This window comes from Hydra vulgaris, chromosome 05 (genome assembly GCF_038396675.1).
Source record: "Hydra vulgaris chromosome 05, alternate assembly HydraT2T_AEP".
Taxonomy (NCBI): Eukaryota; Metazoa; Cnidaria; class Hydrozoa; order Anthoathecata; family Hydridae; genus Hydra; species Hydra vulgaris.
Window position 1 is genome coordinate 32,251,064 of NC_088924.1, and position 27,140 is coordinate 32,278,203.

Here is a 27,140-nt window from a genome sequence, read left to right on the forward strand (position 1 = left end):
TTATAATTTTAAATAACTTCATTTGCCAATAAGATTGTGTTGAAAAGCGCAGTACGTCCAAATGTGTCCATAAAATTGTCCAATGCTGCCTCAACTCTGATTTCAGAATATTCCACAAAATTTTTTGTGAAAATTTTATGTCCAGTCATTGAACTTTTTTTTGTATCGTAAAACGTATCCCTTTCACTAAAAATGTAAAAATATAATTCCTTGAAGTAAGTTCCTCAGCATATCTTTACGTTTAAAAATTTTTAAAATTAGAAAAACTATTAAAAATCATAAAACATTTGTAGAAAATCTAATTGCCTTCCTGAAAAAAATTCTATAACGGTAGGGTGCAAAAGTATTTCCAATCAACTTATATATTTAATATATTTATGATTGATAAGTTTGTATTTTTTAAAATTTCGCATTGTTCTAAACTACCTCTGTCCTAAACTGCCTCCTTCTACTGCTCATTTATTTAAAATGAAAAAAATTACAACTTTATAAAATCAAGTTTCATTCAATTAGTTAAAAACTTATTATTGAAGTGATACCTCAATAAAATAAACAAATAAAACAAACAAGCCAGAAAACAAATTAAAAAAAAAGTAAAGAAAAAGTAATAATGAAGATAAAAGACTAAAAATAAAAAAAAATAAAAATTAATAAAAAGAAGAAGAACAATATTTAAAAATAAAAGAATAGTAACAGAAAAGAAGGAATGAGTGAATATGATGGCATGAGAGAAAATTAATAGTACAACGTTTCACGAGATATAATCAGAACGATAACGAAAAACAAAATAAAAATATAATATTTAATCATTAATATGAGATAAAACTATGAAATGACTTGATAATAGCATAACAGTCAAAATTGATAAATATTTATATAAAAGTCTTTTAAAAAAAAAGTAGGGTAGCTTCTCCCGTGTCATCGTCCCTGCATAACGCAAAAAAATGGGCATTAGTTTGAAAAAATGGGGTATTTGATAGAATGCATGAAACCAAGTATATATATAAAAAAAGAATCACAGATCAAATACACAATAGAATAAGTATACACAAAAATGCACTACAATCTAAACAATGTACATAAATTTATAACAAAATAAATAAAGCACAAAAATACACAACAGTGAAAACAATGTACAGAAATACTCAACAATATAAGTAATCCAAAAATACACAACAGTATAAAAAATGAACATAAATCAATAAAACCTTAAAAATTGTTCGTATTATTTTCTTGCATTAACTTTAATTTTTGTTTGTAAAAAAAGATGAGCCATTTTTCTATATTATTAAAATTCTCTTGTAATATTATTTTCTATTTTCGAATTAATTGCGAACATTTTTTTCTTTTAACAATCCATTTAATTGTTTTATTTTTCTAATGGTAATTTTATTTATAATATTTTAATTTTATTTGTTTTTCTTCTTCTTAATTTTATTCATTATTCTACTTTTCGCCAATAAATAAACATTTCTTCATTTGTGATGGCATTGCAGAGTCGATATTTCAATATTTTGTTTATAATTAACAATATTTTGTTTATAGTCTGGACGCTATGTGTAATTTTTTCTTGGAAATAAAGTGGACATTACAAAAACTAATTAAATAGTTTAAGGTTGATGTCTTGAGTGAGAAAAACTTTACGTGCCTTTGTGAAAGTGCTTAAAGGGTCAAATTTGGGCCCTTATTTGGAACTGATGACGTCACAATGATATATATGCTTTTTATCAAAGTTAATAATACAGATTTACGTTAAACGTTAGATAACCTCTTGAAAAATCTTATAATAAATAAAAACATCTTGAGAAAAATTTACGAGCAATTCTAAAAGTGCTCAAAGGGTCGAATTTGGGTCCATACTTGGTATTGATGACGTCACGCTAATCATTTTTTCAAACATATATACTTACGTTAAACGAAAGGTAAACTCTTAAAAGTTTCGTGAATAGATTTTTAAAAGGGAAAATATTACAAGAGACGAAGTTATTGATTGATGACTTCGTTCATACGTCAAGGATAAATACATTTTCGATTTTTTTGCATGCGTGTGTGTTTGTGTGCGTATATACATATATATATATATATTTTTTTTTATTTTAAATTCACCTCTCCAAAGCCGAGAAGGCCACTACAGATGAGAAGGCTACTTGTGGTTATCACTCTCTCTCAACTCTATAACTCCAAAACACGAACCTTGACGAACAAAGCCGCTGCGCGGAGAAACAAGTTGAGCGCGGTACTACCAGGGACGTGGTGGGAATCGAACTCGGAACCTCTATGAAACGAGCGCTCTACCACTACACCACTACCGCACTACCATAGTTTCCTTAAAGTTATATTATCATTGGTTTTGTTACCTTAACTATATAAGACCCCTGTTTAACTACCTAATTACACCTAAAAGGATACCAGATATATATATATATATATATATATATATATATATATATATATATATATATATATATATATATATATATATATATATATATATATACATAACATATACAGTATATGTATATGTATATATACCTAGCGTATACAGTATATGTATATATATATGTATATATATATATCATAAATATATATATATATATATATATATATATGTATATATATATATATATGTATATATATATATATATATATACATATATATATATATATATATATATATATATATATATATATATATATATATATATATATATATATATATATATATATATATATATATATATATATATTAGGGATATGACTTTTTTGCAACCTACTAGGCCTGTATATAATTCAATGAACTTTTATGTAAAAAGAACGAATAGATGTTTCATTTTGACATATTTTGAAAAAAGGTCACCCCAAAACCAAAAAATCGAATTTTCAATAGGTACACTTTTGTACAGTAAATGAATATTAAAGGCTGAAGATGTTGTAAGAGTCATACTCCTGTTGTTATTTTATTTATTTATGCAACATGTACTGTGATATAACAAAAAACATTATGTGATATATAATTATGCAAGTATTACAAAATTAACAGTATCAAAGCGTCTAGTACAACAATATACATAACTGTCTGTGTCTATAGGCCTACTGTGTTTAGTACATGGGTCACATGATGCTCACGTCTCATAAAGAGTCTAGCGCTTATTACTTAGAATGAATCGAAGTTGCAGTTTGTCTTTCTTTCTGCAGGAAGCATACAGGTCTTGCATCACCTTGATTGCACGTTCAGCTATCTGATTACTTCGTGGTATGTCGATGACGGATGGCTCTTTCTTCCAGTGATTTTTGAATGACTGCAATGCCTTTTTGTAAGGCTTCAATACATCAGATAAATTCTTGAAGTCATTGTCATTGTACTTTTGACTACTAAACCAATGTTCTGCCCACTCATATGAAATGAACCTGCAAACCTTCTCCAAATTCTTTCTCGCTTCAGGCATAAGAATGAACGCCAGAATGGCGAGAATGGCTCTTGAGTTCCATCTGGCATTGCTCATATTAGGAATGTTCTGAAAGTGAATCAGAGGGAAGTTTCTTTGTTCTTCATAGAACCTAAACACTCTTGTTAAACGGTACAAAAACTTCATATCGTCTCTCCACCCTGATTTATCAAGAATTTCTAAAGTTCCATTCACAAACTTATCCTTCAGTTCATCATACTTATTCAACAGTTCAGACACAAATGGGTATTCAATGTTTGGAGATTTGGTATCACCCCCAAGTTCTTCGTCCATCACCAGACGGAGAATCCTGTCTAGTACGTGATGCTGACAACCGATAAATTGTGGTATTGTGACACCCTTTAATTTAAACATACGTTGCAACTTCACAACAACTCCATTTCTCTTCCCAGTATTGACGTTTGTTGTATCAGTAATGATCATCTTAATTGAATTCCACAAATTGTATTCATCAATAAGTTTGGCAATTTTTTCAGCAACAGTTTCAGCTTTGCCATCTTTTAAACGCAGTGCATCAAGTTTCACGTCAGTTCTTTCATTCTGAAGTACAACTACCTGATATTCCTTATCATCTATTCGTTTGCCGTCAAAGTGTAAGGACCACTGTTCGATTTTAAGTTGTTGTATCATTTCTTTTTTTAATTTACCTGCCTCTTTGAATATGGACTTGTAAATTGCTGATTGACTTGGAGTTGGAATATCAATACCTTGTTGTGATAATACATTGCATATTTTAGCAGCTTTCTTTGTGGAAACTCCACTTGATGTAACCATACTTACAGCAAATTTACTTTTGTAGTGCTTTCTAGTTTTTTTCTGAGTGTCCTCATCATCGTCTTTATCACCGTCGTCGTCTTCATCATCTTCACTCTTACTTTTGCAGTTTTCAGATTCAGTACCACTGTCTGTGGTAGACAGGACTTGTGATGTGGAAGGTATTGCTGTTCCAGACTGGACTTTCCTTCTCTTGGAAGGGTGAATGGTTTCTTTACTTGCCACTTGTCCTGTTGAGTACCCCACCTGTCCTTTACTTTCTTTTTGTAGGTGGTATAGACGTTTATCTTCCGAGGATAACCACTGGCCATTCACTTTCGTGATGTCAAATAATGCATTGAGAACATCATATTTTCCACGCTTGACACATTCATCATAGACCTTCAGCACCTTCATAAGCTTTGCTCTTATCACTTGATCAGACACACGTGGAAAATTCAGTTTATTGTCCCACAATTTTGTAATTTCCTTAGAAATTTGGTCTATTCGTTCTTTTCTTCCTTTAACATATGCTCCGAGAAACTGGTATCTTCCTACGATCTGCAATTGAAGTGGTATTCTGGATTTTTCATCGAGTGAATGTTCTTCTACAGCCACGCTTCCTCTTCTTCTGTGTGACTCTTGAAATCTCACCAAATTTTTAGTCCAAGTCTTCTTGTTCTTTGTTACTGTGGTATGACTTTTCTTGTGAGACATCATATAATATTGTTACGACTTTACGGATAGCTGAGCGTAAATATCCGTTTAATAAAGTCGTTTAATTAATAAAATACTTTAACTGTATAGTAATCCAATTATAGTTCGATAATCCAGTCAATGTTGATAACAGTTCGATAATCCAGTCCGTATCCTAACGATAATGCTACAACTACTTATACTTCGTACACATACAGCGTCTTCAGTTCGCTACAGTAGTTCCTTATTAGCTCAGTTACACGCAGAGTACTTCATAGAACTATTCACATTATCAACACTGAGCTCTGACAGCAGCTCGCTTATATAATTATTTAGAGCTTCCAGAATGTTCTACTAAGTTCTATAATCTTCTACAGTCTGTTACAGTCGTCTATATCACCGTGGTAACACAATGACGTCATCACATAACAATTCCAAGTATTTGCCGGCACACGGCCGTTTCGTTGCCATGGTAACGTGTGGCGTTATATTTATAAATTCATAACAAAATAATGAAATAAATAGAATTAAGCTGAGAATTAAGCATTTTTGACCGATGTTTTAATCTTAAGCTTAATTAAGCTTAAGATTAAAACATCGGTCAAAAATGAATGTATAAAAATGGTAAATCAAATTTTTATTTTGGGGGTGACCTTTTTTTGTTGCAGAAAGCTATTTGGGCCTTTTTTCATGATTTTAGGTAAAAGTTCATCGATTTATGATACAGGAAACATTTTATTTGAAAAAAAATTAAAAAGTCATATCCCTAATATATATATATATATATATATATATATATATATATATATATATATATATATATATATATATATATACATATATATATGTATATATCATAAGTAGAAATTCAATCAGTTTCAGAAAATCCTGAAATTGCATCGGAATCAGTCGAATAATATTCTGTTAAAGTGTCGTCCCAGCCATTTGTGTTTTCATAAGACGAACAGCTGCACAAATCCGTAAAATTCAATCAGTGTGATCGACAAAGACAAACCCGTGTTTCACATTTTGACTTTTTACATGCTCAGGAAAAAAACTTCAAAACATCTTCTGGAGCAGATGGAATGAGCATCCATTCAACCTCAAGTTGATCAATTCCTTCAGATGTACTATAAACTTTTATTCCTTCTTGGCATTTCTGATCACGATTTATAGTTTGTTCAATGCATTGGTCAGATGGAACTTTGTTAAACGTACCGCTCGTTCTTCTTACGGAGAAGTTTCCTGTCAAAAGATAATAAATTATGAAGATTTAATTTGAAGCTATTTTTCAAACTAAAACTTGTTGAAATCCAAACAAAATGTTTTGGAGTACAAGCTTACATAAACTGTTGATAAATACTTAGATGAGTTTTAGGAGTTTGCATCATTTCGGTCCAATAGAAAGTTAAAAAGCGAAAATAATTCGGACGATCATATGCAAAAAACTACGATAGCATTTGGTGTGTTCCCCCGTCTGTCAAAAACACTCTGCTGGACTATTCATTACATAACACACCACCAATAAAATCCAAGAAGGCAAAGAAACCACACACCGGCTATATCAGCTTTAATTATCCAATCTTGTAATCTGGCATCATTAAATCTTTTGCCAATAACAGCTAGAAAAATAGAAGATGTGTGAAATGCACCCATTTGGAGGACAATAAATCTTTTAAGATCAATATGATTAGGGTTCATTAGGTTTCTGAGAGACCATGATTCTCGGCTTTAGCTTTTGACTGGAGAAGAACTTCAAGCACTGTGCTCAAGTTTGTAGGCGATGAGTTAATAGCAGGAAGGTAGCTAATAGTGTAGATATATTCTGGTATCCTTTTAGGTGTAATTAGGTAGTTAAACAGGGGTCTTATATAGTAACAAAACCAATGATAATATAACTTTAAGGAAACTATGGTTTGGCATTCTTTGCCTGATGTAATAGCCATGAGTCAAGGGTTTTACTTACAGCGTTTTTTTTTAACATGTTTGCTGCACTTACCGCTGCGCATTTTGTAAGCGTTTCATATCCGTTCATATCTTTATTAGTCTTTTTGCGATAGCAAGTTCAACATTCTTTATCCGCAATAATTTTTCCTGAAAAAAAGGGAGTTTTAAGTTTGAAGTAGTTCATAAAGCAATAAAAAACGTGAAAACTGAGGGTAATTTCCTTTGTTTTGCATTTCCCACCCAAGGGTTTTTTAACTTACCTCATATATTTCTTTTCCGAGCAGAGATTCTGCGCTCAGATGAGGATGCATCATCAACCCCTACACTCTCTTTTTCTGTTCTATTTTTCCGATATTGTAGAATATTTAATATTTTTATATTCACATACTTATCGTAACATTTTTAATGAAACAAGAGAGTTGTTGGGCACGTATCAGGTTGAATGTTTATGATTTTAAAGTCATTTCGAATTTTACTAAAGTAAAAAAAATATTATTATCAAATCCATGCTATTTATTGTTTTTTCCGTACCATTGTTTTAGGAATATATAAATAAATAAATTGAGTTGGACATTCAGGTTGTGACTTCCCAAGCGTTTTTCACTTTCGCAAGCGCATTTTCAGTAAAACCACGCAGTTCGTTAATATTACGACCAACTTCTCCTTGATGATGTATGCTAGCATTTTTAATTTCTTTTTTAGGAACTAGATTAAAATGCTGCGTTTTTTTTGCTACTCGTCATTATTTACTTTAATAATAATAAATAAATTAAATTAAAAAAAAAAACACATTTTTTTAGTAAACAGTTTTTGAAAAGTAAACATTTTTTAACGTAAACAAAAAACGGGAACAAATTTTATTTTTTAGACTTATTAAGTTAAAACTGTTTTATAATTTTAATACAACATTAGGCAGCAATTATAAAAAAATTTATTTTTAAATAATGTTTATGAAATTTTAATTATATAAACTAAAGTATTTATTTTTAAAACATCTAATTTTACAAATTGTTAACCCCCTGTCAACAATTTGTAAAAAACAAATTAATGCTTTGCGGTATTCGATTTATATAAACATGGCGTATATTTTATACTTGAAATTTTTTCAAAAAGTTTTATTTATTTTTGTCTCTAACTAAAGTTATAAGCAGTTTCCAAGCGGCACGTAAAAATTTTTAAACTTCTTAAGTTATATGGAACAAGTCTATACAAAAATTAGAATGTCCACTCAAAATGTTTAGTTTTCCTTTTTTTTTTTTACATGTAGCGACCAGACTATTATATTTAGCAAGTTTTTATTTACTTTGAAAAACCAGTGTGGGAACACCGTTTCTACGCTGTTTTCCTGTTTACCGTTTACTACCATTATACTTAGTTAAAAACAGTTTCTACGTCGCCTACGCACCTCCTCTACTCTGTCTAGTCAATAAAAAGAATAAAAAACTAAAACTGAACTTTGTCAAAAATAGATAATGCTTTCATTGGGCATACTTGTATACCACTGCTTCCGGCTAATAAAACTGTCAATGCAGAGGTTTGCTGTGCTCAATTAAAAAAGTATAAAAAAAAATTCTTAAAAGATTGTCCGACCTCATGTTGTAATATCAACTCAGCAAAGTTTATTGAAGTTTGGTTGGGATAGATACTTTAACAACTGTATTCATTAGACTATGCCCTAAGGAATTATTACTTGAAGAGTGGGTTTTTTAATAAAAATATAAAGCTTTTGAATAAAGTATAAATTTAAAGTTTATCAGAGCAACTTTTTTCCTCCAAATAAAAAAAGTTTAGAGAAAGTCTCACTTCCTGTATTAATAATAGCATTTCTCAAGGCGAATTTCCGTTCCTTTTAAAAATGGCTAAAGTGTTTCAAAATGTTTCAAAAAAAAAAAAAAAGACCTAACAGATAAGTCAAACTATTGTCCAATAAGTATTCTTCCAGCTCTTCCAGATCTTCCAGAAAAGTGCTTAAGATGGTTTTATATGAGCAAATACTAGTGTTTATTGAGCCTAGTTTGAACGAATTGTTGTATGGATTTAAAAGAGGGTACGGTGTACAACACGCGCTATTTAATTTACTAAAAAAGTGACAATCTGTTCGCAATATTCACAAGAGATCTGTTCATAATGTTCACAAGAGATCTGATCTGTACACAATGTTCATAAGAAACCTGATCTGTTCTCAATTTTCACAAGAGATCTGATCTGTTCACAATGTTCACAAGATCTCTCATGGTGTGATAAAATTAGATTATAACTCAATCATCAATTTCAAGAACTTGCGGTTTTCAGTATCTGAAGCTTTTAAATCTATTAATGGCTTAAACCCATTAATAGATTTAAAAACTTAATAGAATTATTGTCAAGATCATTTTATTAAAAAGACCCTCCCCGAGACAATGTCGTGGTAGCATTTTTCGTATAGCATTTCTCATTTTAATTTCAAATGTGCAAACCTTTTTCTTCTATCAAGTTCCAAAAATATATTGAATTAAGTCTTTAATATTTGGAGTAAAATCCTTGATATTTGCAAAAAAAAAAACTATTTTAAATTGTGTCAAAAGAATAGAGATTTTAAAAATAATATCTGTTTGTAATAAAAATGTTTTGTATTATTGCAGAGACTTGTGCTTTCCAAAAAATCAATAATAAAACGCTTCTTTTGAGACCCAGAAGGATACACTTTAAACAGATTTTATAAATATTAAGGATGAAAATGATAAAAATATGTCTAATAGCTATTATTAAATAGATAAATTTATGAAAGAGCATAAATACAAACACATATACGTAGAAAAAAAGTTACCCCACAGTTGTCATTGTTACAAATGCCCACCAAATACCTTCCCAGGCTCCAGCAAAAAACGTAGGAGGAAACTCGCTTGAATTATGTTTTTTGTCCTAAATTTTAAAAAAAGGTTGAAGTAACCTAAACAAATTTCTCAAAAAAAAAATCAAACTAAATAAAACAAATATATTTAAATAAGAGAGACCTTCAAAATAGTATTAAAGTATTTTAAGTTAAACGCCATTATTTTAAAGTAAAGTACAGGTGGCTCCAATATAAATATCATATCGTCACGATCATTTCACAATCATTTTTTCATGTTATGCTTTAATCATTTTTTCATGTTATGAGAAATTAAAAAAAAAAAATCGCCATTTTTCTTAAACATCAAATAAAAAAATAAAAAATTCTGATTAATTTAAAATATTATCTTAAATTAATTAGAAAATAGTTTTATTGTTTGTTTTATTGTGATGTAAGAGAAAAAATAGAGATTTTTTTTAAATATCTCACAGCATGAAAAAAATTATAAAGGCGATTGTGAAATGATCGTGATGATATGGTTTTTTGGTTTTATAGAAAAAGATTTATTTGGAGTTAGACACAACTTTTTTTACAAATGCTCCAACCTGGACTGCTTTCCTAAAAAAGGCAAAATGTTAACGCAAAAAAATGAAAGTTTCAAAATTATTACGACTCCTAAGTAAACAAAACGTGAAAAGTAAACTTTTTCAACTGTTAACGAAAAAAGTCAAAGTGTTTCACGCTGGATACGCGTTACCAGCTAAAGCATTTAGAATATACAACTTTAGTCATATATAATATACATTATATAATATATATTATATAAATAATAATAATGGTAATTTATGATATAAATACAAATAATATAAATTTAATGAAGGGCGAATCTCGCTCAATTACTTTAATATTTCATACTTTAGTAAATTATTTAAAAACAAAATATCATAGTTAACTATTTGATATATAAAATAAAAATAATAAAATAAAAGTTAAAAAAAAAATCAATATACTAAACACAAGCACTACACTAGATTAGTTTTTCAATCATAGTAAAGAAAATCCAATAAATAATATACTTTATAAAGTGATTGATCTATTGAGATAGTATTAAAAATTCATCAAAAATCTTATTTCAAATAAAATATCATAAAAGAGTTGATCTCTATGCAATATATATATATATATATATATATATATATATATATATATATATATATATATATATATATATATATATATATATATATATATATATATATATATATGCAAGACTGAATGAATTAATTATCTGGATTGAGACTTGTATTTAAGGTAGGACAATAGATCTTCTTTTGGAGAAATAGAATTTTGATTTCGCTGGAAAGATCTGTGTCTCAATTTTTTCAGTTCTGATGATTGATCAGTTTCCAACAGTGGTTAAATATATCAATCCAGACGGCAAGACGGAGCTCAATGTTTGTCATCTCTTATTGAAGAATCAGGAATGATTTGCCTTTCATATGCGCACCAGCCAATATTCCACCTATTCCGATCTGCCAGTATTGGCTTGAAAGCAGTAGCCGTTTCAGACGCCACCAACAAGAATCGTTTTTTTTCTGTATTTTTTATTATCGCCTTTAATATTCAGAGAATCATTCCTCGATCATTGAAATAATTCAAACTTCCTCCTTACAATCTGTTTTGTTTCTCTGTGCAATCAAGTTTGTCTCAAAGAATCTGTAAGCATTATAACTTCTACTTTGCTTCCCAAGTCATGTTAAAAATGCATGTCACCATTAATCATTCCAATTTTATTAACCAAATGACTATTACCCTTTCGCGAGTTAGACCTGTTCGCATTGCCGCCAAGCGCAAAATGAGTTAACGTCCGTAATTGCGTTAGAAAAGAACGTGACCTTTGCTAAATGGTTCGATGAGGATGAAATCGAAACGGAGGGCCATAATATTCCAAAGCAACTGTTTCAGATGAATCGGAATGCCCTATTCCAATCATATCGATTAACAATGACTTAAAAAATCCTTGGGTAGACGAAGAGTGAGGCCTATTCCCATGACACGCTTTGGTTAAATTTGATATATAGAATAAGAGAAATATAATAAAAAAAAATTTTCAGGATGAAAATACCTAATAAGTTACTGAATGATATTCAAACATAGAAAAATGCATTCCATATGAAAAATTTCAATAAAAGTGTTTAAATTAAGAACGGATTTTGTTTTAAAAATAAAGGAGGGGGGTACCAATTTTATGAAATCCTTTTTAAGGGGTTATAGGAAAAAAGGACAGCTGGTGACAAAGGGGGGAGGGGTTCAAAAATTGTCTAAAAAATAGTGACGTCCTTTATAGACAGCCCCTTAAAAAAAAATCACATAAAGACAAAAATGCATATAATGTACAATGTTGGCATGAAGTGTATAATAACTTTTATAAATTTATTTTAAAAAAATAGCAAAATTGACAAAATAAAAAATTATTCAATAAATTCTCTTACCAACAACCACACCGTAAGACCAGCTAAACAAGCAGAAGCAATTATAAAAACTAACATTGGCCATGCATTAAACACAGTGTTCATTAGAACCTGAGTCCTTGTATTTCTTTCAGCAAATAGCTGATCAGGAACAACCAAAACAATCCTTGGTGACGTAACTACTGGGATAAAAGGAAAATCTTTATATTGCTGTGATTGTTTTCCTTCCAAACCTGCATGAAAAATAAATGATTTTAAATTTATATCACAAAATCATATATTTTATGATATAAATTATGCATTAAAATATCAATTGAAAATATGTCATAATATCTTAACATATATATTACAAAATATTTTTTTTAACATAATTACGGTCTATTGGGCCTTTATTTTACTTACGGTCTATTGGACCTTTATTTTACTTACGGTCTATTGGGCCTTTATTTTAATTACGGTCTATTGAGCCTTTATTTTAAATACAGTCTATTGGGCCTTAAATTTAATTACGGTCTATTGGATATAATTATATATTAAAATGATTAGAAGTTGAATTTTATACCGTATATTGGGAAAGATATATCAATATGGCGATCTTTTGAAAAATGTTCTTCAATTTCTAACATGCTAACAAAAAAATGACCATATGTAATTTTACTTGATTGACAGCAGTGTTTCATTATTTCAATTGCAATGTGTGGGAACATTCCATGAAGACAATAGTAATCACCTATAAATACAAACTAATTAGCAAATTTTTTAATTTTTAACTTTTAAAACATTTTCAAAAACTGTATGATTTACCATTATCGCCAAAGTTTGAATATGGTGAAATCATTTGAAACCCGATTCCTATGTCCATTCCTCGTTCGCACTTTTCGTCTAAAGTATAGTTTTGTAGATGCCTTTGTTTTTCGTTTAATTCTGTAAAATTGTTAGAGGAATTTCCATCCTAAATTAAGTAATCCTTAAATTTATATCGCTATTGAAACTGATAAAAAAATATATATCACTATGAAGCTTTAATTAAAAAAGTTAGGGAAAAAGGGTTGGGAGTAAGTAATTTTGTGATCATTTGTTACAAGGGGGTACCCAGTTTTGTGACGCTGTAGTTGTTTAATTTTTTTTAGTTTTAAATCTAGAAAAAACATTTCTTTTGATTAACAAATTTGCCAATCATAAATTCTGAGTTAACATTACACTCTAATGCGGCCATATCTATTTAAATCAGTCGATGGATGCACACTCAACTGACTTAAGTAGAAATAAACTATCAATGATATGGCCGTAACTGCAAACCATGTCACCGGCGAAAAGAAAACTAATATTAATAAATACTGTAATTATTAATAAATTCTATAATCTAATAATTATTAATAAAAACGATAAAAGGTAACATCAAATACTTCGAAATAAAACATTAAACGTTGCAAAAACAAAATATCCACCGTCATGATTGGAACACGCACTCCCGCCTTAACCAAACATAATTACATGACATCGAAGTTACCACTCATTTAGCGTGTTTTAATACCGAGCTTTTTAAAGAGGCTTTTTAAACGAGCTGTCTCATGATTTGATTATTCAGATTAACTAATTAATTACATAAATTTATTTATGTATTGTTTATTAAGTACAACTTTTGCAGATCAGTTAACTCAATTTGATTCAAATTTACTTTTTACACTAAAATGTCATCAATTTTTAGTTAGATTAGCATATTCAATGACGATAAATAAAGGTCAAGATCTTTTAAAAGGTTGATTTTTATTTTAGAAAACCTTGATTCTAACTTGAAGGTACTGCGTTAACTGCAATTCTAACTGGGCCGACTCTATGTTGCGTGCTCGAGAACAAGATTATTTAATATATGAAATATATTAAATAATCTTGAGAACAAGATTATTTAATATATTAAATATAAAAATTGAGAAACATTCATTAGAAGATATGACATATAACAAATGTTACAAACCAATGTTGTATTTACAAATGTACCTGATTTATATACTATAATTGTTTTACTATTAAACGCCAAATTTCAAAAAGTCAAATTTTTTGCTTTAGTTAGTCAGAAGTTGTGGAAATCGAGTTGCTGTTTCTAGAAACAGAGTTGTTGTTACTGGAAACCCAACTAGTAATAAATATTTGTTATACTATTTATGTGGGTTTTATAAGCTGAGTTTTGTTCACCATTGTAGGATGCCTGTTTTTAATTAATTTTAAAGGTACCGCGTTAACTGCTAACCGGTAAATTGCAAGTTTTTATGGAAACCATGATCTTACAAGAAGCTTTTCTAATTTGAGCAAACTTGTCTCTAATTGGTTTAGCACTCCCAAAATTGAGTTATACCAACTTATTTGAGTAAGTTGGTATAACTCAATTGAAAGGTAAAATTGGACTGCTTGATACAAGAAATTATTTCTTTTAGTAAATAATTTCTTATATCAAGCGGCCCAAAACGCTCTGTAAGAAATTTGGCACTGTATAGATCTATAGTTTGTTGTCTTTGGGAAAAGCGGAAGGAAAAAAGTGATTCTTACGCCAACACATACGTCACTTTTAATTACTTTTGACTTTCGTCCAACATTTGCGTGTTGGAGAAAGTAAAAACCATTAATTTAATTACAAATAAATCGTTTTTTAAAAAAACCACAAAAACGCAAATTTAATTGACGCAAATTTAATTAATCTCAATGTTTTTAACATATTGTTAAAAACATTCTGAATGTTTTTAACAATATAAACAATGTTTTTATTTTTATTTTTTTTAATAAAATGTTTTTATTTTTAATTTTTTTAATAAAATGTTTTTATTTTTATTTTTTTTACTGTAAATCATGCGCGGAGTGTTGCTACATCGACTATCTTATAGCCTGACTCGCAAGGGAGTGCTGCTACATCGACTGACAAATAGCCTGACTCGCAAGGGAGTGCTGCTACATCGACTGACAAATAGCCTGACTCGCAAGGGAGTGCTGCTACATCTACTATCTTTTAGCCTGACCCGCAAGGGAGTGCTGCTACATCGACTGAGGGTTTGGTTGGGGCAGGCAGTCTATCAATTAATAAAAAAAAAAAATTCTGGTCTTGAATTTTAATTTTTACTTTTTGTCAAAAAAATATTGAAAAAACTCTCGGCCAAAATCTACGGGTTTTATATATATATATATATTTATATATATATATATATATATATATATATATATATATATATATATATATATATAGAACCCTTAGATGTTGTCTGAAAGTTTTTTCGATATTTTGTTGACAAAAAGTAAAAATTAAAATGCAAGACCGGAATTTTTTTTTTTTAATAATGATAGACTGCCTGCCCTAACCAAACCCTCAGTCGATGTAGCAGCACTCCCTTGCGGGTCAGGCTATTTGTCAGTCGATGTAGCAGCACTCCCTTGCGAGTCAGGCTATTTGTCAGTCGATGTAGCAGCACTCCCTTGCGAGTCAGGCTATTTGTCAGTCGATGTAGCAGCACTCCCTTGCGAGTCAGGCTATAAGATAGTCGATGTAGCAACACTCCGCGCATGATTTACAGTAAAAAAAATAAAAATAAAAACATTTTATTAAAAAAAATAAAAATAAAAACATTTTATTAAAAAAAATAAAAATAAAAACATTGTTTATATTGTTAAAAACATTCAAAATGTTTTAAAAACATTCGGAATGTTTTTAAAAACATTCTGGTCAATTAAATTTGCGTTTTTGTGGTTTTTTTAAAAAACGATTAATTTGTAATTAAATTAATGGTTTTTACTTTCGTCCAACACGGAAATGTTGGACGAAAGTCAAAAGTAATTAAAAGTGACGTATGTGTTGGCGTAAGAATCACTTTTTTCCTTCCGCTCTTCCTAAAGCCAACAAACTATAGAACTATATATATATATATATATATATATATATATATATATATAGAACCCTTAGATGTTGTCCGAAAGTTTTTTCGATATTTTGTTGACAAAAAGTAAAAATTAAAATGCAAGACCGGAATTTTTTTTTTTTAATAATGATAGACTGCCTGCCCCAACCAAACCCTCAGTCGATGTAGCAGCACTCCCTTGCGGGTCAGGCTATTTGTCAGTCGATGTAGCAGCACTCCCTTGCGAGTCAGGCTATTTGTCAGTCGATGTAGCAGCACTCCCTTGCGAGTCAGGCTATTTGTCAGTCGATGTAGCAGCACTCCCTTGCGAGTCAGGCTATAAGATAGTCGATGTAGCAACACTCCGCGCATAATTTACAGTAAAAAAAATAAAAATAAAAACGTTTTATTAAAAAAAATAAAAATAAAAACATTGTTTATATTGTTAAAAACATTCAAAATGTTATAAAAACAATCAGAATGTTTTTAAAAACATTCTGGTCAATTAAATTTGCGTTTTTGTGGTTTTTTTAAAAAACGATTAATTTGTAATTAAATTAATGGTTTTTACTTTCGTCCAACACGGAAATGTTGGACGAAAGTCAAAAGTAATTAAAAGTGACGTATGTGTTGGCGTAAGAATCACTTTTTTCCTTCCGCTCTTCCTAAAGCCAACAAACTATAGAACTATATATATATATATATATATATATATATATATATATATATATATATATATATATATATATATATATATATATATATATATATATATATATATATATATATATAGAACCCTTAGATGTTGTCCGAAAGTTTTTTCGATATTTTGTTGACAAAAAGTAAAAATTAAAATGCAAGACCGGAATTTTTTTTTTTTAATAATGATAGACTGCCTGCCCCAACCAAACCCTCAGTCGATGTAGCAGCACTCCCTTGCGGGTCAGGCTATTTGTCAGTCGATGTAGCAGCACTCCCTTGCGAGTCAGGCTATTTGTCAGTCGATGTAGCAGCACTCCCTTGCGAGTCAGGCTATTTGTCAGTCGATGTAGCAGCACTCCCTTGCGAGTCAGGCTATAAGATAGTCGATGTAGCAACACTCCGCGCATGATTTACAGTAAAAAAAATAAAAATAAAAACATTTTATTAAAAAAAATAAAAATAAAAACATTTTATTAAAAAAAATAAAAATAAAAACATTGTTTATATTGTTAAAAACATTCAAAATGTTATAAAAACATTCAGAATGTTTTTAAAAACATTCTGGTCAATTAAATTTGCGTTTTTGTGTTTTTTTTAAAAAACGATTAATTTGTAATTAAATTAATGGTTTTTACTTTCGTCCAACACGGAAATGTTGGACGAAAGTCAAAAGTAATTAAAAGTGACGTATGTGTTGGCGTAAGAATCACTTTTTTCCTTCCGCTCTTCCTAAAGCCAACAAACTATAGAACTATATATATATATATATATATATATATATATATATATATATATATAGATATATATAGATATATATATATATATATATATATATATATATATATATATATAGATATATATAGATATATATATATATATATATATATATATATATATATATATATATATATATATACATATATATATATATATATATAAGATAGCAAAGTTTTACTTACTATCGGGAGAAAAACTGAAAACAAAATCTGAATTATGTGTTATTTTCCTATTTGTTAGGTTTACAAAAAAAAAAATATTAAGTCCCATTATGTGTATATTCAAATAATATTCAATGTGTTCAAATTACATTTCATACTTGCAATTCTAAGATTTTTTTAAGATTTACTAAAGATCATAATAGCTGCATAATTTTCTTGCACTCAAGTTACTTAAATACTTAAATTTTTCTTTTTGGATTAATCAAACAAAGTAAATAACAATTAAAATATATAAAACTTACAATTCTATAAACTTGTGCATTGAGCTCTTTTTTTATATTAATAGAGTATTAAAAAAATTATTGATTAGTATGTAAAAAATTATTGATTAGTATGTAAAAAATTATTGATTAGTCTGTAAAATTATTGATTAGTTCTGGACTACGTACAAAACTTTTTTTATATTAATAGAGTATTAAAAAAATTATTGATTAGTCATAGTTTTTGGACTACGTACAAAACAACTAATGTTGAGTTTTAAGAAAAAAATATTCGGGATCTAAAGGTAAAAAGAAAAAACAAAAAAGCTTTTACTTAACAAGGTGTTAAAAAAAATAATGCCTATTATTTAGGTTGGAGTTCTCAAAATGAATTTATCAAAAAGTGCGGAGGAATTATCCTTGGTGACATCATTAAAGAGGCACAACATAATATACAATGTTTAACAACATAATATACAGTGTTTAACAATATAACATACAGTGTTTAACAACGTAACATACCTTTGCAGTGCTGCATTTTTTTTAAACAAACGTCAAAAAATGCTTACATATAAGTTTTCATTTAAAAACAACCTTTACAAGAATACTATTATGTAACAAAAATTGGTTTAGCACAAAAAAACGAGGAGGCTGAATAAGTGCGAATTTCATAACTGCGAATCTGCATAAGTGCGAAGCAGTTGCAAAGACTGGCATAAGTGCGAACTGGCACAAGCGCGAGCTGGCATAAGTGCGCCGAAAGAATTTGCAAACATTGGCATAAGTGCGAATTGACATAAGTGCGAACTGGCATAAGTGCGAATTGGCATAAGTGCGAACTTGCCAATTCGCCACTTATGCCAATTTGCACTTATGCCAATGTTTGCAAATTCTTTCGGCGCACTTATGCCAGTTCGCGCTTGTGCCAGTTCGCACTTATGCCAGTTAGCACTTATGCCAGTCGCACTTATGCAGATTCGCAGTTATGAAATTCGCACTTATTCAGTCGCCCCCAAAAAACAACAATTTTCATTAATTGCCTTGCTTTAGCTCTAAGTGTATTCTACGTAATAAAATAACACTCGGTTTGTAATTGATATAATAAAAATCTATTTAGAAATGGCCCATTAAACATTTACAGGAACTCTATAATTAAAAAATTGTTTTACAGAAGTAGGTCAACCATGTACTTAAAAGAAATGAATTATATTAAAATTTCAAAAATAATAATTTTTTTATAAAAAATATACTTAAATAAAAAAAAAACAAAAAAAACTTGCAATTATGTACTTATATTAATTTTAGTTAAAAAAAGATTTTTTTTTAATAAAATTTAAATTGTTAATTTTTTTATAAAAAAGATATTATTTTTGAAAATTTTATATAATTTTGCCGCTTTTAAGCACCAGGTTGACCTGTGTTAAAGAAATTCTTGAAGCACCTTAACTACTAAAAAAGAAAAAAAATGTTCAAGGCACTTCTAAAAATATTTTAAAATCTAGTTATATTTTATTATATATATATATATTATACATATGGGTAGTTGAGCGCCAAACCAGTCTATGCAACAAAGTTGAAAAAAATTAGTTTATGTTAAAAAATGGTTTGTGTAGTGTTTCTTTGCAAACACCGATGTACTTAAAACTTTTAAGTGCACAACGATGTACTTAAAGCACCGATGTACTTAAATTTTTTAAGTGCACTGAAATGCAATTACTTTTAATTTTTTTAGTTAGACTTTTGTTAAAACGTTTTAAACTTTGCGTCTAATTAATTATCTCAATTCAACATATTTTGGTTTGGCTCATCCATTTAGAGCAATTTTTCAATTATTGTTCATTTATCATGCACCTTAATGATCATGGTTTCTGTTATAATTTCTAAACACTAAAGATTATTTAGTCGAAATAAAGAACAAGAACTAAATAATAAAGGTAATTAACGCAAAATACACGTTGCTTCCTTACGTTAAATTTTGAGAAAATAAAAAGCTTTATACGACAATAGCTAGTATATTCTCAAAATAAAGACTATTGACGTAAAATACACGTTTTTTAAATGTATTTCTCTTAACAACAAGTTTATCTTTTTTATTCTTTTTTTTTTTACAATTTTGTAACTGAAAAAAATTTTTTTTTTTTTTTGTTATTTAGGTGCCCCAAGAAGACCTAACGGTCTTGGCACAGAGCACTGCGAAAGTGCATTTAGCCAGATAGTTCACACCTCCTTCCTTATCGTGACTCGAAAATATGTCCAGAGCTCGTTTCGAACCTGGATCTCCTGCTTCTTAAGCAAGCACTCTGACCACTGCGCCACGGCCACACAGTTATTGACAGACCTGTACCAGTTTGCCCGAAGGCAAAAAGGCGAGTTCATGTTGCAAATTTAAACTTGTGCAGGTTCACATATATACGCAAGTTTGCACATGCGTAGGGTGGAGTCGACGACACCAGGGAGGGGAGGGCGAGGGCACATCCCCCTTCCCTCCCCCCCCCCCATTTTTTTTGTAAACGACCTTTTTTTTTTTTTTTAGAAAATTCTAGATATAGAGAACTTTTTTTAAAAATTGACAATTGTGCCCACTTTGAAACCTGTGTTGTCAGCCCTGTAGGGTACTCTTAAGGGTACACTTAAGGGCACACATAAGAGAAAATAATGTACTTAAGCATCTGTCTCTTTATAGATTTATTTATATCTTTTATATTTTTTATATCTTAGCTAATATTTTTATTTGTTATTTAGTTACAACAAATGCAACTACATTCTTATTAGTGGTTCATTTTTTTAACTTTGAAAATACTAATTTTTTTTTTTTAAAAAAAAACGACATTTTTGAACAAATTTATTATAACAGTATATTCTGTTATTCAAATTTTCATGCCGCGCTTTAACTATAGTGAATTATCTATTATTAATTGGGTGCGAGCTATAATTTATAAAACGCACGTCGGTTTTTGTTAGAAATATTTAAAACAAAACAAAAAATTTTTTAAAATCTTTTCACTTAATGAGACAAATAACTGTTATATGTCTGAAACAAACCAATTTTATTTTTAAGAAAAACTACTGTTAAGACAAACTACTGTTAAGGCAAACTGCGATATAAAGAAAAACTTTTATATATCTGAGAGTAACTATTGAAATATATTTGTGACAAACTAGATGTCTGAGATCTGTTACTGTTATATGTCTAGAACAAAACAATAGTATTTGTTTAAAACAAATCACTTGTTAATAAATGATGCAAACCGCTGTTATTTGTCGGAAAGTTAATACTTTACAAAACAAAACACATGTAGTTTATGCCTGAAAGAAACAAATTTTTTAATATCTGAAAAAAACTACTATTATATGTCTTAGCAACTACTGTTCTCAGACCATCGATAACAACGATCGTGTTATATCTCAGACCAACGATAACAACGATCGTGTTATATCTCAGACCATCGATAACAACGATCGTGTTATATCTCAGACCAACAATAACAACGATCGTGTTATATCTCAGACCAACGATAACAATGATCGTATAATTTTGATTGATTACAGATATAACACAGAAATACAAACTTTATTTTTTCAATCCGTTCACGTTATGCTTACAACTGAGACAAATAACTTTATATGTCTTAGACAAACCAATTAATTTGCACTTTGTATAAATTAATAGTAGAATTATATTTTGTGTAGAAATATAAATGTAAAAATGTAGAAAAAAAAACAGAAACAACTGTGACACATTATTATTTTGCTTTCTTTTTCAGACTTGAATTGGCAATACACATAATGGTCACAAGAACGTTGATTCTTTACTTTGACTCTTTTATTTTTAAACATTTTTCTCACTCATTTGATAACTTGAATAACGTTTTACAGAAATCAATTATCTCACGATTATTCTATTTGGATATAATTGAAGTTTAAGAATAAATTTGTTTACTGCTTTACAAAAATTTGTTTATTGTAATATGACAAAAAACTAAAATATCTTTTTTTATTATTTTTTAAACATGATATTGAATATTATTATTTTAAAATTTAATAATTATGTAAACTATTTTTTGTCGATTTTATAAATTTTTATGACCTTTTTAAATGAAAGTTGACTTAGCTAAAATTTTCTAACGTGAATTTTTTCTATAACTAATTTAAATCCCTTTAAAATAAAAACTGTTTTTCAAAGAAAATTATGAATCGAATTTTCACAAATCGAATCTATTTTATCAAATACTTTACAGTATTATGATTTATATATTTACTAAAACATAAATAATCACAAAAGATAAAGTAAACATAGAAAAGCAATTCAAACTTTATATTTCTTCTGATTTCCTAATTTTCTTGTTTTTCTTGCTTTTCTTGTTTTTTGTGTGTCAAATGCTTATTTTATAAAACGTTATAAAACGTTAATTACATAAAGTTGAACAATAAAAACATGTCTAAAAAAAAACATTGTATAAAAATTACCGGCTTACCTGGATAAACTTGCTTTCAATGGAAAAAGAATGTTGGTCAGGTCTACAGTCTTTTTTCCAAACAATCACAGCAGCACATATAGAACAAAGGCAAAAGAATACCAGTACACCGTTCATTATTTTTAACTGAAAATTATGTAACATATTTGTTATTTTTTTGTTATTGTCTTGTATCAGTATTTTCAATATATTTTTTGACAAGCATAAAATAAAATAAATTTCTCGCCTAATCTTTAAAACCGTACAGTTCTTGAATAGGTTTGAATGTCAAATAACTTACTTGATGATCTCACCCATAAAATGTAAATTGACCGCTCTTTTTTGCACATAAAGGTATTTCTAATAGAATATTTTTTAGATTATCAGAAGCACCAAAGAGGCAACCGCATCTGCATCTGTATGAATACTATTGTTCCATAAAATAATAAGTTTTTACTCGAGAGACAAGAGCACAAAAAGATTTAATCTTTTGCAAAATGAACGCATTCTGTTGTAACCCTAAAAAAGTATTCAACAGTTTTCTTTCCTTTAATAATGAATTTTTTAAGGAAGAATATTTTTTTAAGCTAATTTGAATTGAACACAGATGGTTTATAATACATCAATTATATTTTCTTATAAACTTATGTTGTTATCAATATTTTTGTAACTTCAATAAAACATAAACCAGAATTATAATTTATATATATATATATATATATATATATATATATATATATATATATATATATATATATATATATATATATATATATATATATATATATATATATATAATAAAATATATTAAAAAAAACTTAACTTCTTAATTTTTTATAACGTGATTTGTATATCGTATTCGAATTCAACTGTTAGTATCACATTTTATATAAAATTTTAAAATAAAAATATTTTTTATTTCAAGAGTTAATTTTGTTTTTTATTAAATTAACGGATTAAATGTTGTTATAGAAGCGAATATAAGTTTACAAACTTTTATGTTACAACTTTTATAAAATTAATTGTTTACCATCTGCATAACATTTGCAAAAACAGTCAGCAGAAAAAAAGACGTCAAATAAGTTTTAGATTAAAAAAACACGTAAACCGAGTGTTAATATATATAAACACGCGGTTTGTATTTTTTTTTATCATTCATATGTAAAAAACATATACTACTTATGTAAAAAAAAAGAATTTCTATAATATGTGAAATACCTCAATACATAGTATTTTGATTGCTTTTTGTTTGTTATTATCTTTAAAATTAAAATGTAACAACATCTAATTTTGTCAATTAAATATTGTAATACTGAAAAAATTGACCACATTTTAAAGTTTAACACGTTCTTCAAAACAACGAAACTTTTTTATACTTAAAGTTTCAATGTTAAACAAGTGACAAGATATTACACTTTTTGTTCGAAAAAAGTTATTTGAGGTAAACTTCACAATTAAAGCTAAACTTCACATATCTAATCCCAATATCGTATCCTCCTGATGTGTTATTTATAAGTTGATACTAATAACTTTTTATCTGTAATGTATCTGATCTTTGTGCTTACGAAACTTATAACGGCCTGAATTAATGGCCTCTTGTTATTAGTATAATTTATGTCGGACGAGCTGCTTAGTCTTATTGTTATTAGAATAACTCACGTTGATAAGTATCGTGTTTCTTTGATATTTATAACATCATTAGTTTATAGAATCACTTTCAAGATTTTACACCTAATACCCAAATTTTATTTGTCATAAAAGCTGTTTTCATTTAATTGGCTACTTGTCTTTTTTGTAGACATTTTTCTTGATTCGATCATTCCTTTTTTTTTATGTTCATAAGAGTTTTTATCTTAATTAAACCGCTAAATTCCAGATCCTTTTTTGTTGTTCAACTTTTATGGCTCTTTTAGTTGAACTTTTACAGTAGTTTTTCTTAATAATGATATTAAAAAGTGTTGCCACTAAAATAACAAACATTTTGTTATTTTAGAGGCAACAACTTTGTGTGCCTCCGAGTCTAGCTAAAGCCCTATTTTGTTCATGTTCAGGTTAATCGTCATTAATGAGATTAAAGACCGCTTTAAATATAGCAAAATACTTTAAGACTTTTATAGGATTCATGCATTGATGACGGATTGTTGTTGTTAATTAAGAATTTTTCTACAAATTTGCCAACATTTATAGAAAATTCTTCCTTTCCAAACCAAGATCCATCTTGGCTCTGTTGTCAACAAAATCCAATAACTTTTCTTTAAATTTAGGTGGCATCGTTTTTTTCTTACTTTTGCAACTATACTCATTTTCTGGCTATTTTTTTCTGTTGCTTTAAGTTTTTACAATCTTTTTGCAACAGTATTTTTGCAGCATATTAGGTTCATTATTGTTTATATCGCAAATAGCACTTCCTCTTATTATTTTTTTACTGATCTCTGATTTTCAGATCATCAAACATTCTGAAATAAATTTTTATATTATAAACTATTACAACTTTGATTCTAAATTTAGCCATTCTAAAAAGCCATATTCTACATAAGCAAAAAATATTTTATTCTTTTTGGTTTAAATATCTAGTTTTTTGCTTTATTTATGTTATACAGTATCGGACAAAACGAGTGCAACCAAATAATGCTAATTTAGTTTCTTTATATAAAAGTGCTGCACTGAAACGGTCCATTATTCCGTCATTTCGATGTATTGGATCAAGACCATTAGCAGAAAAACACCCCCAGACCATTACATTGCCTCCACCATGCTTCACGGTCTTATGGCAGTAACGTAAATCGAGGCGTTTTCCGGCCGGTCGACGTACACGGCAAATGCCATCGCTCCCAATGGTGTTGAACTTCGATTCATCGCTGAACAGGACAGTTCACCATTTCTGCACATTCCAGTCAATATGAGATGCAGTAAACAGGAGCCTTTTCTTCTGGTTATTTAGTGAAATCAGCAGTTTCTTTGCAGGGCGTCGAAAAAACAATCCGGCTTCAACAGCACGTCGTCTGATTGTTCGGTCCAATACAGGCAGCTCTAATTGCTTTATTACCTCGACTGATAATATCCAGGGATCCTTCTTGACGGATCTGAAGATCATAGAATCATCTCTAGAAGTGGTGGAATGCGGTCTTCCACCTTTGTTGTCTGCTGCCAACTTCCCCGTAGAACGATATTTGGAACATAGTCTTGATACGGTCCATTTTTTCACCCGATATTTATCACAAATACTTTTTTGTGACATTCCACTTACGTAATCGCCAATAATTTTCTTTCTTAGTTCCAATCCAAGACTTTCGGGAGCCATTTTTGCACTTGAAGTCATAAAAAAAATAAAAATAAATAATCACGCTTTTCAAGGCTTACCGTGTTACATTTACCTTGTGATGATACAATAATGCTCTGTGGAACACAACGTTTTGGTTGGATGTGGACTGTATTGATGTAATAAAACACTTGTTGTATTTGACTTCTTGTATTGATGTTCTTCGATAAAACACTTTGATAAAACTCACTTCGATAAACTGCCTTGATAATTATGACTGATTGACTTCTATATACTGACTGAATTACATTTCGATTTACATGTCTCTTATATAGTAAAATAAACCTGTGTGAACCTGTTCTGGAAGATTCTAGATGCTTCTTTTCGATGCTTCTGGAAGCTTCTGGACGCGTCTGGATGCTTCTGAATGTTTCTGGATATTTCTGGATGCTACTGGATGCTTCCAGATGCTTCTTCTGGAAACTTCTGAAAGCTTCTGCATGCTTCTGGAAACTTCTGGATACTTCTTTTAATTATTAAAAAACTTTCGTGACGTTGACACAGACCAGACTTAAGAAAATGAAACAAACCAAAAAAGTTGCACTTGTTTTGTCCGCTGCAAAATGGCACTTGTCAACAAAATTCTGCCTATGTGCTGTCACCTGTCAGCTGATTGCTCATGTCATGGCATGCTATGATTCCAGACTCTTGAACTGTTTGCTGTGGTAGCATAGCTCGTTTCGTTTTTAAGACATGTAAAATTAGGAACACTTTTTAGCATTGTTCGATGTTGGTTGCAAATGTTTTGTCCAATACTGTACAACTGATATTGAAAGATTTATATCTATTAATCTTATAATTATTATGACTTTTCGCCACTAATAATCCTAATTTTGGTCTTCGGCTGGGAGACCAAAATCCTTTTTTTTTAAGATTTCGTTTGACCCTTTTATTCGGAGAGAAGGAAGTATGCAAGTCGACCAACTGAGTTATCCCGGCTTAAGTTAGTGGCTAATTAAAACACCCAACTAAATTCAGATATCAAAAGATGAGACGGTGTAGTTACCTACGCCGTGAACATGCCTGTAAAGAGTTGCCACTTGTTTGCACTTGAGTGAAAACTTTCCGCTTTATAGTTTGATCACTGCAAGCACAACTTATTCTTTCTCAACGCGTTTAATGCATGTTCTGGAATATAAACGAATTTTGCATTTTAATAAAAAGGATATGTTTAACTAAATTTTTTCAGCACACCTGAAAATAAATAAAAATCAGACTTTTTTTATTTTCAGTGCTTTCGTCTGAAATTAAACAAAGTTAAAATTTTTTTTAATTACTCAAGTTTAGATATAAAATTTTGCTTGATAGTTGAGGTATCATTTTTGATATAGAATGATGTTGATTCTATACGAAATAAAACACGAACTAAAGAAAACAACATTTGCAAATAAGTTTTAAGTTATAAATTTTATTTCTAACCAGTCGTATGTCTGCAAGCATATG

General features: G+C 29.2%; 1 protein-coding gene across 4 annotated transcripts in view; it reads right to left on the reverse strand.

Annotated features, from left to right (window-relative positions):
• Positions 1 to 23,487, reverse strand: part of LOC100209825 (uncharacterized) — a 35,795-nt gene extending 12,308 nt beyond the window's left edge. Inside the window, exons 1-7 of one of the 4 annotated variants that reach the window (XM_065797926.1) lie at positions 23,409 to 23,487; positions 22,680 to 22,897; positions 22,400 to 22,525; positions 12,951 to 13,098; positions 12,709 to 12,876; positions 12,168 to 12,379; positions 9,670 to 9,764 (exon numbers count right to left, since the gene is read on the reverse strand). In XM_065797926.1, coding sequence (XP_065653998.1) covers positions 9,670 to 9,764; positions 12,168 to 12,379; positions 12,709 to 12,876; positions 12,951 to 13,098; positions 22,400 to 22,516 — 740 coding nt within the window. In that variant the 5' untranslated portion in view covers positions 22,517 to 22,525; positions 22,680 to 22,897; positions 23,409 to 23,487. Of the gene's footprint in view, positions 1 to 9,669; positions 9,765 to 12,167; positions 12,380 to 12,708; positions 12,877 to 12,950; positions 13,099 to 13,594; positions 13,616 to 22,399; positions 22,526 to 22,625; positions 22,972 to 23,408 lie in introns of those variants that run through there. The other 3 variants (XM_065797925.1, XM_065797927.1, XM_065797928.1) reach the window with 3 other exon arrangements.
• Between the last annotated feature and the right edge of the window lie 3,653 nt (positions 23,488 to 27,140).